Source organism: Cucurbita pepo, chromosome LG18 (genome assembly GCF_002806865.2).
Source record: "Cucurbita pepo subsp. pepo cultivar mu-cu-16 chromosome LG18, ASM280686v2, whole genome shotgun sequence".
Classification (NCBI taxonomy): domain Eukaryota; kingdom Viridiplantae; phylum Streptophyta; class Magnoliopsida; order Cucurbitales; family Cucurbitaceae; genus Cucurbita; species Cucurbita pepo.
The window spans coordinates 6,639,757-6,652,771 of NC_036655.1; the positions used below are offsets into that span (position 1 = coordinate 6,639,757).

At 37.0% G+C, this 13,015-nt stretch overlaps 4 protein-coding genes across 5 annotated transcripts in view; 3 read left to right on the top strand and 1 right to left on the bottom strand.

Annotated features, from left to right (window-relative positions):
* LOC111779632 overlaps window positions 1-3,809 on the bottom strand; it is a 4,977-nt gene extending 1,168 nt beyond the window's left edge. Inside the window, exons 1-7 of one of the 2 annotated variants that reach the window (XM_023659721.1) lie at window positions 3,624-3,809; window positions 2,952-3,056; window positions 2,782-2,849; window positions 2,083-2,155; window positions 1,610-1,728; window positions 1,414-1,521; window positions 909-1,008 (exon numbers count right to left, since the gene is read on the bottom strand). In XM_023659721.1, coding sequence (XP_023515489.1) covers window positions 909-1,008; window positions 1,414-1,521; window positions 1,610-1,728; window positions 2,083-2,155; window positions 2,782-2,849; window positions 2,952-3,035 — 552 coding nt within the window. In that variant the 5' untranslated portion in view covers window positions 3,036-3,056; window positions 3,624-3,809. Of the gene's footprint in view, window positions 1-908; window positions 1,009-1,413; window positions 1,522-1,609; window positions 1,729-2,082; window positions 2,169-2,781; window positions 2,850-2,951; window positions 3,057-3,623 lie in introns of those variants that run through there. The other variant, XM_023659722.1, reaches the window with a different exon arrangement.
* A 181-nt stretch (window positions 3,810-3,990) lies between these two features.
* Window positions 3,991-4,832, top strand: LOC111780440 (transmembrane protein 230-like). The gene is made up of 2 exons (XM_023660858.1): window positions 3,991-4,374; window positions 4,463-4,832. The coding sequence occupies exons 1-2, from the start codon at window positions 4,185-4,187 to the stop codon at window positions 4,582-4,584; spliced, it is 312 nt and encodes a 103-aa protein (XP_023516626.1). The 5' UTR covers window positions 3,991-4,184; the 3' UTR covers window positions 4,585-4,832.
* Window positions 4,833-7,065: 2,233 nt separating this feature from the next.
* On the top strand, window positions 7,066-9,276 carry LOC111780441 (glutaredoxin-C4-like). The gene is made up of 4 exons (XM_023660859.1): window positions 7,066-7,376; window positions 7,601-7,674; window positions 8,801-8,899; window positions 8,983-9,276. Exons 1-4 carry the CDS (start codon window positions 7,210-7,212, stop codon window positions 9,057-9,059), a joined length of 417 nt encoding a protein of 138 aa, XP_023516627.1. The 5' UTR covers window positions 7,066-7,209; the 3' UTR covers window positions 9,060-9,276.
* Window positions 9,277-10,024: 748 nt separating this feature from the next.
* Window positions 10,025-12,590, top strand: LOC111779598 (glutaredoxin-C4-like). Its single transcript, XM_023659674.1, has 4 exons — window positions 10,025-10,275; window positions 10,436-10,509; window positions 12,092-12,190; window positions 12,276-12,590. The coding sequence occupies exons 1-4, from the start codon at window positions 10,130-10,132 to the stop codon at window positions 12,332-12,334; spliced, it is 378 nt and encodes a 125-aa protein (XP_023515442.1). The 5' UTR covers window positions 10,025-10,129; the 3' UTR covers window positions 12,335-12,590.
* The last annotated feature ends 425 nt before the right edge of the window (window positions 12,591-13,015 follow it).

Here is a 13,015-nt window from a genome sequence, read left to right on the forward strand (position 1 = left end):
CCCCCCCCCATTCTATCAAAAAAACTTCTATGACGATCCAAAACTTCAGTTTGTGTGAGATCCCACATCAGTTGGAGAGGAGAACGAAACATTCTTTATAAAAGTGTGGAAACCTCTCCCTAGCATACGCATTTTAAAAACCTTGAAGGAAGCTCGAAAAGGAAAGCCTAGAAAGAGGACAATATCTGCTAGGAGTGAGCTTGGGCTGTTACAAATGGTATCAAAGCCAGACACCGAGCAGCATGCCAATGAGGACGCTGGGCCCCCAAAGGGGATGGATTGTGAGATCCCACGTCGGTTGGAGAGGAGAACGAAACATTTCTTATAAGGGTGTGGAAACCTCTCTCTAGCAGACACAGTTTTAAAAACCTTGAAGGAAAGTCCGAAAGGAAAAACCCAAAGAGAACAATATATGCAAGCAGTGGATTTGTGCTGTTACGGTTCGAGATCTTAAAGTCCCCTGACATTGGCAGTACCGGCGCAAATAAGAGAGTACAAGAGAACTTCCATTGTATTCCACAACTTCTAATCTTCTGACGAAAGGTCAGATTCCCAAAAGTTAAAGTAGGCGATTATGGCAGTATTTAGCCCTTCATTGAGTTCTAATTCACTTTTCAGAGTTAATTCCAGAGTTGAATTTAATACAATTTCAACTTTAAGGAAAACAACCCTCCGAATGCATGTCCCAGAAACAGAAAACCTTCAATTCCATGAAATTTATATAAAACAGCTAACTAGCTAACTCACTGAAGAGAGAGGATTCATCGTACTACGCTTTGAATATGGAGAAGAAGCAAAAACTTTTATTTCGATTTTTCTAGTGTTCGTGTGTATTTTAAAGAAATCAGATGCATAAAATCTCCACTTTCTACTACGTCGACAAGGAACAATTAGTAAAGAACATATACCTTTTCAGTGCTTTCCAAAGATTTGCTCATTATCAGACTGCTCTCTTTCAATTGCCTCGCTAGCCCAACCATTTCATCGGTCAAGTCCTCTTGAAGCTTCCTACCAAAGTGAATAAATAATGGTTTTCATGATAGACTGTAAGCATAAGGAAAGTAATGTCAACAAACAACATGCAACTAAAGCCAATGTTTTTTTTTTCCTATAGTTAGTTCTAGTAGCCACATTATCGAGCCTCGATTTTCCACTTCATTTAAGTATTATTGAAAGTCGTAGATGTTTCATCAGAACTCACAGATCTCCCTAATGAAATTTTTATCTTGGTAGAGCCATTACGTATAGGGTTTTTTCCCTTGATTGGTTTCTTATCTGAATTTGTATTGTAATCTATTGTAATCTATATTCTTTATTTAATAACTAACCTTACATAAGATTCATCATATAACATAGTAAGCTATACGGGGAAAAAGTGCAAGATTTATTAAAAATACTTGAAACTACCAGTACCTGTGTTTCTCGATGTGGGATATTGCTGCAGCATCCAACTTGACAGGTGCTGACGAGTCTTCTTTGATGGTCCCATGAGATCTATCCTCCACAACAGAGGAAGAAGGCCTACACAGTAATATAATAACATTGGTTTGATAAAAAGAAACTTCAATAACGATTCAGTGTCACATAAATCCTAATGTGAGCCACGCACAGAAATCTCCTCCTTAGCCCCGGAGGTGAATGGGGGGCGTTTATTTCTCCTTTTGCCACAGAAGAAAATTCTTTAACAGAAGTACTTGTAGAGGGCTCAGAAGACTCTTCCTCATCAGGCTGCAAGTTGACCAAAACATTAAGTAAAAGAGACAAGACTGCACCACATGCAAGCACAAGAACACAAACCATCAAAGATGAAGTAACCATTTCATATTATCCTTGGTATATACACAAAATTCAAGCAAAAGATGGATCCAGATGAGTGATATTGGTACAGAAACACCACAAGAGAATTTCAATCTTTTTGACGAGAAAGATGCTTTAAATTCCAAGGAGAGAGGGAAGAAAAAAAAAAAAAAAAAAAAAAAAAAAAAAAAAANTTCAGATAGGGGATTTTGATGCCGGGAAGTTCCATAATCTTGAAACTTAACAGAGAACAGATTTAAAACAACCAAACCCATGTAAGTGTACCAAAGGAACAGCTAATTTTGAAGCAATGGCCTCTATCTTCTCTGCATAATCACCAAGCAAAGCCTTGGAAACTCTGCACAAAGAAACTAACAGCACATAGTACGGGGGACCAGATTAGAAAATCTCAGAAAAGATATTTACCAAAACAAGCTCCTATCACAGTTTATGTTCAATGAGGTTGAATCTAACCTCGTGCAAATTGAGAGTACAAAAGTAATAAAAAATAGTCCAAGTTATAATGTGAGATCCCACATCGGTTGGGGAGGAAAACAAAGCTTTCTTTATAAGGGTGGAAACCTCTCCCTAGCGCGTTTTAAAAACCTTGAGGGGAAGCTTAAAGAGGGCAATATCTGCTAGCGGTGGGCTTCGGCCATTGCAAATGCTATCAGAGTCAGACACCGTGCGGTGTGCCTGCATGGAGGCTGAGCCTCGAGGGGGGTGGACACGAGACGGTTAAGGACGCTGGGCCCTGAAGGAGGTGGATTGTGAGATCCCACATCGGTTGGGGAGAAAAATGAAACATTCTTTATAAGGGGTGTGGAAACCTTTCCGTAGAGATGCTTTTTAAAAACCTTGAGGGAAAGCTCGAAAGGGGAAACCCAAAGAGGACAATATCTGCTGGCAGTGGGCTTGAACTGTTATATCTATGGTGGATTGACCTTGGAAACAATGGGAAAGTGAGGGATGAATCATTCCAACCTTGATATACCATCGGGTGTTTTCTCTTCTGCAAGTTGCTCCAACTGTTCTCTTAGAGTAGTCACATACTGCAAGAATAGTTGGGCCAAAATGAATAATGATCTTCAAATCACTTTTACACGACTGAAAATCAAACCATTTGAAACTTTCACTCAATCATCTGGACGTACGTGTATAAGTTTAGCCTGATCCTTCTGATGAGGGGCAGTTGCCAGCAGCCGCTTCAAGTTGATTTCAGTTTTACTTAAACCCATTTAGAAAAGAGGAAAAGAATCCTACAGAATCAAGAGAAACGTGAACATTGCAAGCTATTCAACAATCACATCGAGTAAATAAAACACGCACGCATCCGCACAATCCAGTTATTAGTATCTAAACACGGTAAGGAATTGCCATTAGAATATGTCTCTATGAATCATCAGTATAATGAAGCACAGGATTCGGAAGTCTACATCAATGAAATCTACAAAAAATGTAAAACTTACAATTTCGTTTCCATGGAAGTGAAGTAATAACAATTACGACCTCAGAAGAACAGAACAAAACCGAGATCTTTTCTTTTTCTTTGTTACAATCCATCATCAAATCTTATCTTAGCCCAATCACAAAAGAACTCCGCGATAAAAACTAATTCACATTCAAGAAATTTAATTTACACGCTCCCAATCGCCTGCTACTTAGGCTTCAAATCTAAACCAATTAACCAGTAAACTGAGATCCATTTCCAATATTATCTAATGCTGTCCGATCCAATGTCGATAAACAAAAGCAGCAGCGACAGGATTTGATATTTCAAACAGAACAAATTAAGATCACGATAACAGGTAGAACTTAAAACTAACCTCTCTAAACACACAGAAATCGGCGTGTCGGCGTGAGGCAGCAGCAGAAAGGGAGATACGACGAGAAGAAATAAAATTTCCCGCCAAGGGGCTGCCGGAAGAAATATATCGGAGGCGCGGGTACGGCTGCCGGTCGCTGGGAGCCAAGAGCGAACAAGAAAATGAGAAGGGGCTTTTTCTTACTTTTTTTTTTTATTATTTATTTTTATATTTATTTTATTTTATTATTAAATTTACGAGAAACGTAAAACGTAATTTTATTATCAAATATTTACTAAGCTTTAATTTAATACTTAATTGTTTGCGTTTAATTATTCATTAATTAAGATTAAGTTTTTTATTTTCCTTATGCTGACGTGGAAATTTTCGCCTTCCTCCTCACTCCACCTTGCTCGTAGTCAAAAACAGCCAGAGAGCTTTCTCTTCGCTTCTAAAACTCAAAAGTCCACCGTCGTCTCCTCCGCCGCCGTCTTCCCCAAATCCGATACTCTTTCTCTGCATATCGAAGCTTCAACGCCTTCTTCTTTTTCCAGCTCTTGATCTCCGGTATTACAGAGAAAAATGGCGTATGTGGACCATGCGTTTTCGATAGCAGACGAGGACATTGTTATGGATTCTCCGTTCCCCGTCAACAATCAACCTCCTATCAAGGAGATCGCTCTTTCTGTTTCTCTTCTCGTCTTCGGCATGATTGGAATAGTCGTTGGTGCCTTCATGGCTAGTAATCGAGTCGGTGGTGATCGTGCTCACGGTACTTCTTTTCGCCTTCCTTTTGTTTTTGTTCTTGATTTTGCCCTAATTCGAACGAAAATTTATGGTTCATTCTCGAAAATTTTCAGGGGTGTTCTTCTCGTTGTTGGGAGCTCTCTTGTTTATTCCAGGGTCCTACTACACGCGGATTGCCTACTATGCTTACAAGGGCTACAAGGGCTTCTCCTTTTCCAACATTCCCCCTGTCTAAATGCTCCAAGTTCCTAACCATTTCTCTACATTTGTACAGATTTTCTTCTCCAGATTTCTTCATTGTCTACGTTGATTCCACCTTCCCGTTTCCCTTTGACTACTCATTACTCTGTATCCGTTTACTGTCGTTGTCGTTGTCGTTGATAGTTCTTCTGTTTCTTAAGGCCTATATGTATATAAATTGTTAATTTCAGATCACAATCGAGGCATTTATCTATATAATCTGAAGTTTCGCTAATTTTTGCATTTGTTTGTTGATTTGAACACATTGCGAGTTTATCATGTGAAGAACACAAAGAATTAAATTAGCTTTCCAAATTCTTCAAGTCTCTTCAGGAATTAGCTAGCTCTAGGAAATTTTAAAGAGGTTTTCCACTTTCTAAAGGCACTTGATTTGTTCTTCATGCTTCTTATATATTTGTTTGGCAGTTTGTTGCAGCTCTTTGCTTGGCCCCTTGCAGTTGGTGAACGAGGTTAGTATTTTTTGTGTTTATTTTCTTGGTTGTTTAGTACACTTGTAGAGTAATATGCTGATTTCCCACTTCATTCTTAGCCTTATAGTTACCATTTGATGGAGACGGTTCTCACACCATCATTAGTGCATATTATTTATTTGGAGGAGGAAGAGGATGTTGTAGATCATATATGGTTACATACATTGTGAGCTCTGCCCTTTTACTCATTTCATAGATGAAAACTTTGAACATTTCTTGGACTTGCTGTTCAAATCACTAGGCCGTAGTATGAACATTTCCTTCTTGATGATAGTGAGCGTTTCCTACATGTTTCTTAGTACTCTTATTGAATTCTCGTCATTGCTTCAATGATATGTTTTTCCACATGTTTAGAGCCATCGGGAGAAAGTTGGAGTCAAGTGTTTCATGGTGGTGGGTCGGTCTTTCTTAAACGATTGGAAATCCAACCCTACCTAACCCGTTTTCACCTCTAATGTTTAGAGGCATCGGACAAAATGTTGGAGTCGAGTATTGTAAGATCCCACCTCGATTAGAGAGGGGAACGAAACATCACTTATAAGGGTGTGGAAACCTCTCCCTATCCTTATAAGACATGTTTTAAAATCTAGAGAGAAAACATTTAAAGTAAAGTTCAAAGAGGACAATATCCGCTAACGGTGGATTTGGGCTGTTACTAGTATTCTGAAATGATTTAAGAAACCAGTTGGGATTTTCCATCCCGACCCATTTTCACCGTTCAACTTAGTATAACGTTGATGCAGAGGAATTTGGGAAGGAAAAAGGTGCTCATTGAAATCCAGACGTAGCTGTGCATTTATTGTTAGGAAAGAATTCTATTTTCAATCAAATTTGGAAACAACCAGATCCTCCTGTGGCCATGAATCCAGGGGCTGAGACACTGGCTTCACTATGCCTGTAGCCCATTACACAATCCACTGTGCATTTCCTCATGTTCATGAACTCGAAGTGCAATAGTATAAACTCGAAGTGCATTTCCTCATGTTCATGAACTCGAAGTGCAATAGTATAAACTCAAATTCCTCTTCTTTTGTTTTTACAAACAGCAAGTTATTGGGTTTTTTTTTCTTCTTCTGATCGTTGGTGTCAGCTTGAGTTCATCTCGACTATTTTCACGGTAGAATCAGTTGATCCTACTATATTTGGTTGCCAAAGAAACACGGGATAATAACCCGGGATACAAACTCACTTCCTTTAACCCTTTTATTATATTCATGCCCGTTATCAATCATTAAGCTAACTCGTGTTGATTTCATATTAAAATATCATTTTAGTCTTCTGTAATAGTCCAAGCCTACCGCTAACAGATATTATCCGTTTTCCTCATGGTTAGGTTTCCATACCTATATAAAGAATGTTTTGTTCATCTTTTCAACTGATGTGAGATCTCATAATTCACTTCATGAAAGCTAGCGTCCTCGTTGGCACACTGCTTAGTATCTAGCTCTTATATATACCATTTGTAATAGCTCAAGCCCACCGCTATTAGATATTGGCCGTCTTGACCCGTTGCGTATTACCGTCAATCTCACGGTTTTAAAACGCGTCTGCTAGAGAGATATTTCTACATTGTTACAAGTAATGTAATGTTTCATTTCCCTACTCCAACCGATGTAAGATGTCAAATATTCCATTTTTGTTTATGTAATTTAATTTATAGTTTGAAATATGTTTTTAAAAATTGAATTTAGAGATATAAAAAAAGAGTAATTTCCATTTAAGAAAAAACATGATATGTTTTTCCTTATAGAGGGAATGCTAATTAATTTTTACCTTTAACCTTAATTAATAATATAAAGTCATTTTATTTTTTTAAAATTATAAATATTAAATTTCGAAATTTAAAATACTAAAATGAATTAAGTCGAACAACCACCCGTGACTTGTTGCTGTTATTATATTATATATTATTATTATTATTATTATTATTATTATTACAGAAATATAGAATATTTATATATTTATTTATTTGCAACCTAAAAAGCGTAATATCTTACAAGACGTGTGAATATACAATAGATGCTGAATTTCAGTCATTGTCTTCTCTAAAATTACGCTTACGAGCAATTAATCGCCAATCGCAGAAACCTCACCGGAATAAGGTTAATTGCAGGCCGGAGTTTGGATCAATGGCAGCGACGATGAGTATGAGGAAGATGCTGACGTTATCAGCAGCTATGGTCTGCGCCGTAGCCGTAGCGTCTTTATACGGGGCCTCAGCTTCCACGGAAACACGCTTCATCAAGAACACCATCGCCTCGCATCAGATCGTCATCTTCTCCAAGTCCTATTGCCCGTAATTTCCTTCTCATTCCTCTTTTCTCTTCTTAATCGATTTATTCAGACTCCATTGTGGATCTATTCGTCTCATTTCTCCAAATCGACTTTTGTTGTTCCGTTCTTAACCCGCTGTGGCCATGTTTTCTATTACTTTTAAGTTTTGTTGCCCTACATTTGGAAGCAGATCGAGGAAGGGGCGAGTTTCCGCTTCTCTTAATTGTTTTTTTTTTGTGCATACAGGTACTGTAGAAGGGCAAAAGCTGTTTTCAAGGAATTGAACAAAGTTCCTTATGTTGTTGAGCTGGATCAAAGAGGTACTTGCATAATCTGCCTTTTTCTCGTTCTGTTTATCAAAACTAGCAATATCACCATGGTTTAAATCTGATTGAAACTCAGTATGCTTGTTTCTTGTTTTTGTGCTCCTTTTATTGCACGTCTTCTGTTGTTGCCCTGCCAGTATATCTAGATTTCGGACAATTTCATATGAAAATCTTGTTCTGGCCTATGCTCTCCGCATTATGAAAATATTGGTTGGGATATTACACTTGATATGGGCATGCTTGATATCTAGATTTCGGAAAACTTCATATGAAAATCTTCTCTTATATCTTTTCTGATGATTTTATCATCATTATTTAAATGAACGATTTTTTCAACTTAATTGTGACGGAGTAGTAAGAGAATTTGTGCTTAGTATTGCCTCCAGCCTCTCGAAATGGTGACTGCCTGCGACTGGAATATTTATGTAGTAGGTCTTGTGACATGATTCTCTGTAAAATGCTTTCCGCTTCGAAACTAACATGGCCGTTTGGGATTGTCTATTCTCTTCATCTAAAATCCTCACTCTGGCTGAACATATGGCAACTGGTTTAGGCATATACTCTCGACTAAGTAGTTAGAGGTTCGAATCCCCCACCCCATAGATGTGGTTGAACTAAAAAATGTTCAAATTACTCTATCTAATCAGATCACACACTCAGATCCACCCCCCCAAACAACAATGGAAGGTAATTCCTTCTAGTTTATGTGTTCTTTTGGGAGTTAAGAGAGGGAGGAGGGTAGAGGAAGGTAGAAAACAGCAATGAAAGGGGGAAACGGTGTGCAAGAGTATGTCCTATTAGTTGCTGCCTGAAATGTCTATTTACTAAGAAAAAGCTTAGATTATGGGTCGACTAATTATGTATAATGTTGTTCAAAATCCTCTTCTTTTTATCTTTTTAGTTGATTTGCAGGTTCTTTGTTATGTTTTTTCTCTTTTGTTTCCCTTTTCGAGATGGGTGGGGAGAATTCAAGCTTTGGATGAATTCTCTAAACGAACTAGCAAAAGGGTTATCAGTAAACATATATCTGGCTTTTGTTTCTGTATCTATGTATATCTGGTGGTATTCCTTCATCTAAAGGTTAATAATACTCAATAGAATTTGGATCTGTATCTCACAGAGGATGGCAGTGACATTCAAGATGCTTTTATGGCACTCATCGGAAGGCGCACTGTACCTCAAGTGTTCGTAAATGGAAAACACATAGGTGGATCGGATGGTAATGGGGCTCTTCTATGGCAAATTTTTGTGTGGTAACATATTTCTCCAAGTACTTCTAACTTATTGAAACCCTGATTCCAGATACCATTGAAGCATATGAGAGTGGGAAGTTGAGTAAGCTCCTGGGCATTAATGAAGAGCATAAAGCGGATCTTTGAATCAAACCCTTCTACTGTAAGCAGAGATATTTGCACCAACAGAGTATATTTTGCTTGGATCAGTTGTTCAATTGTAACTCTTAATGGTGGTGGATAAGTTTTCTCTGTAGCTCTCTCTCTCTCTCTGTCTCACACTAGTGATAACAATGCTTTTCTTGTAAGGAAATTTTCGAACTTCAATAGATCGAACCATTTTTGCGTGTCTACGCTTGTTTAATTGGATTCGGTTGGTCTCTTCATTTTCTAGACAGAGTTTTAAAATTTTATATTTGATGTCATTGTCACAGTTTAAGTCTACCACTAGTAGATAATGTTGTCTTCAGGTTAAAACCTTAGAGAGAGGTTATCAGGAATGTTTTGTCCAATCGATATTGAGATCTCGAGTGAGGTTAGTTGGGGGTGAATATGTTTCGTTCTCCTTTCTAACCCATAACTAATATGGGATCTCACAGTCATGTTGAGAGCGAGTGTTTGAACTTTCAAACTTTCTCACATTCTTGTGATGATATATGGCTAGATATATGGCTATCAGGTTGAACTACGCGGATCGATAGTAAACTACCTACATTTTACCATTATTATATAACCATTTTTTTTATTATATTTTCTAAAAAATAAGTTTAATATCAATTTAATTAGAAGTAACCCACATTTTAAATATTTTTAAATCTGAACCTGAAAATAATAATAAAATTAAAATTTTATAATATTGATATTTGTTCTTTCAACTTTAATTTTATTTTATTTTTTTGTCTAATAAATTTTTAATCTTCAATATATATATATATATATATATATATATATTTAATTTAATTGATTTATGGATGCAAAATTGAATACATCTGGTTTTTATTTGTTTTGTTTTTTGTTTTTTTGTTTTTTTTGGTTTTATTTATTTTTCAGTATTATTATTATCCAAAAATTCCAATTCAGCATAATTCAAGGAACATAAATAAATTTAAAAAAGGAAGGCCAGCAGTTAATTTGGCTGAAGTACAAACTTAATCGCCGACATTTGCAGTCTTATCGACAAAAGTTGGTTGCAGAGTTGCAGTCGGGAATTTGTATCCATGGCAGCGACGTTGAGTATGAGGATGACGACGATGGTATCAGCAGCCAGGGTTTATGCAATGGCTTCATCTTCCCCGGAGTCGCTCTTCGTCAAGAAAACCATCGCCTCCCACCAGTCCGTCATTTTCTCCAAATCCTATTGCCCGTATTGTCGTTCTCCTTCTTCTCTTCTTTCATTTTTTCTCGCTTCCAGCATCGATCTATTGTTAATCTCATTTCTGCTATTCGACTTTCGTTGTTCTATGTTAACCCGCGGCGGTCATGTCGTCAACTACTTTAATATTGTTTTTGATTGTGCGATGCAGGTATTGTGAAACGGCAAAAGCTGTTTTCAAGGATTTGAACAAAGTTCCTCATGTTGTTGAGCTGGATCAACGGGGTACTTGCTTAATTTCCCTTCTTCTAGCTCTCTCCCTGTTTATGAATAAGTAACATTAACAATTCTCTTGTGTAAATACTGCTGAATTTGGGTTAAATCTAATTGAAATTGAGTATGTTTGGTTCCTGCTTTTGAGATTCTTCATCTATTTCATGTCTTTGGTTCTGGATCCTGCTAGTTTATTTAGATTCCAGTAATTTTATATGAAAATCATGTTCTGGCTTGTTCACTCCCGCTATGAAAATGTTGAATTGTGATATCACTGTTGATATTTTTGAAGCTCAAGTGTTAACTAGATGGCTTACCTCTGTCTTTAGTCATCTATTTTCTTCATCTGCTTATCTTCTGCTTCCATTTTGTTCTTTCCTGATTCATCGTCGCTATTCAAACCTTAGTGTAACACTTAGAAAGAGAATCTGTGCTTAGCATTGCCTCCAACCTCTCTAAACGATGATTACCTGCGACTGCAAAATTTATGTATCTGGTTCTGTGACATAATGCTTTGCCAATTCGAAATTGAAGGTTTTGTTTGGGGAAATTCTACCTCTTCGGCTACAATTTTCAGCCTCTAAGTGTGTTCTTGAAAGGGTAGTTCCTTCTGCTTTATGTGTTCTTTTGAGAGTTTAGGAGAGGGGGCCAAAGAGTGGGAGATGGTAGAGGAAAAGGAGAAAAACTAGGGAGAAAGGGTATGCAGAAGTATGTCTGATTAATGTTGTTTGGAATTTTTTGTTTGCGAGAAAAAAGTTCAAAAAATGCTTGGGATTTATCTTGTGTTGTGTGTGCTTCACAATCTTCTTTCATCTTTCTCAGTTTGTATGCAAGTTGTTTGTCTTGTTCTATATTGGCTAACTAAAAGGAAAAACTATGGGTTTGTAAGTAAAGGATACTATCTCCGTTGGTATGAGACATTTTGAGAAAAACCAAAAGTAAAGTCATGAGAGTTATGCTCAAAGTGGATAATATTATATCATTGTGGAGAGTCGTTGTTCCTAATATGGTATCAGAGTCATGCCCTTAACCTAGCAATGTCAATAGAACCCTCAAGTGCCGGATAAAGAGTATATTTTGTTCGAAAGCTCCAGAGAATGAGTCGAGCCTCGATTAAGGAGAGGTTGTTAAAGAGCTCTAGAGAAAGAGACCTCAAGAGAGGCTCTATAGAGTACTTCGTTCGAAGGGAAGATTGTTGAAAATTGTCCCACATTGACTAATTAATTAAGGGGAAGATCATGAGTTTATAAATAAATGACGTTATCTCTATCGATATGAAGCCTCTCGGGAAAAACCAAAAGCAAAGCCATGAGAGCTTATGCTCGAAGTGGACAATACCATATCATCGTGAAAGACATTCTTTCCAACCATTATTGAGTTTAGCTTTTTTATTTCTTTCATTTCATTAAGGGGAGATATCAAGCTTTGGATGAATTCCTAAATAGACTAGCAAAACTGTTACCATTAAACATATATGCAACTCCTCTTGTTTCCATTTCTGTTCATATATCCTACTGCTATCTCCTTGCTGTTCAATTGCTCATAACCTAAAAGTAACCAGTTAATTCATAGCATTTGGATCTTTATCCCCCAGATGATGGCAGTGCCATTCAAGATGCTCTTAGTGCACTTGTTGGAAGACGCACTGTACCTCAAGTGTTCATAGATGGAAAACACATAGGTGGATCAGACGGTAAATGGCTCTTCATCGCCAACTTATTCTTTGTAATATACTCTTCTCCAAAGTGCTTTTAACTGATTGATGCCTTGAATTTCAGATACTGTTGAAGCATATGAGAGTGGAGAGTTGGGTAAACTCCTGGGCATCAAGGAATAGGATGAAGTCGATCAAACCTTCAATTCTAAGCAAATATCTTTGCACGTACAGAGAGTTTATTTTGCTTGAATTATCTGCTTAATTGTATCCTTTAATGACTACAAGGTACTCTTTTGTCTCGAAGATAGGGAATCCGATGCATTTTTGTACGTGAAAATTTATTTATCGAGACTGATTCTCAATAACAGTTGGATGTAGATTCAAAAATTTGCATGCCTTAATAAACATGGGATACAAATTCTCGATGCTTTTGAAATTCTCTCTCATACCTCTAACGATTCGAAACTGTTATCCATATTGTGACAATTTCCTTGAATAATTTTTCATTATAACGGAGTTCTAAAGCTTTAATTAATATATTGCATTGCTTAGTTATACTTGTTTAATAAATTGGTTTAGAATCTTTATGTAGGTAAGAATACGGTGACTATTTATATAGAAAATTGTGAGAGCGAATTGAACTAGTAATAATCCAAGCTCACTACTAGTAGATATTGTCTGTTTTGGTCGTGTCAGCTCAATTTTACAATGAGAGGTTTCCACGTTTTTATAAAGAATGTTTCATTCCCCTCCTCGAGGTTTCCACGTTTTTATAAAGAATGTTTCATTCCCCTCCTCGACACCGACGATGATCTCAAGAACTTTTAAAATTGTAACCTCTAGGGTTTGAATTCAATTTAA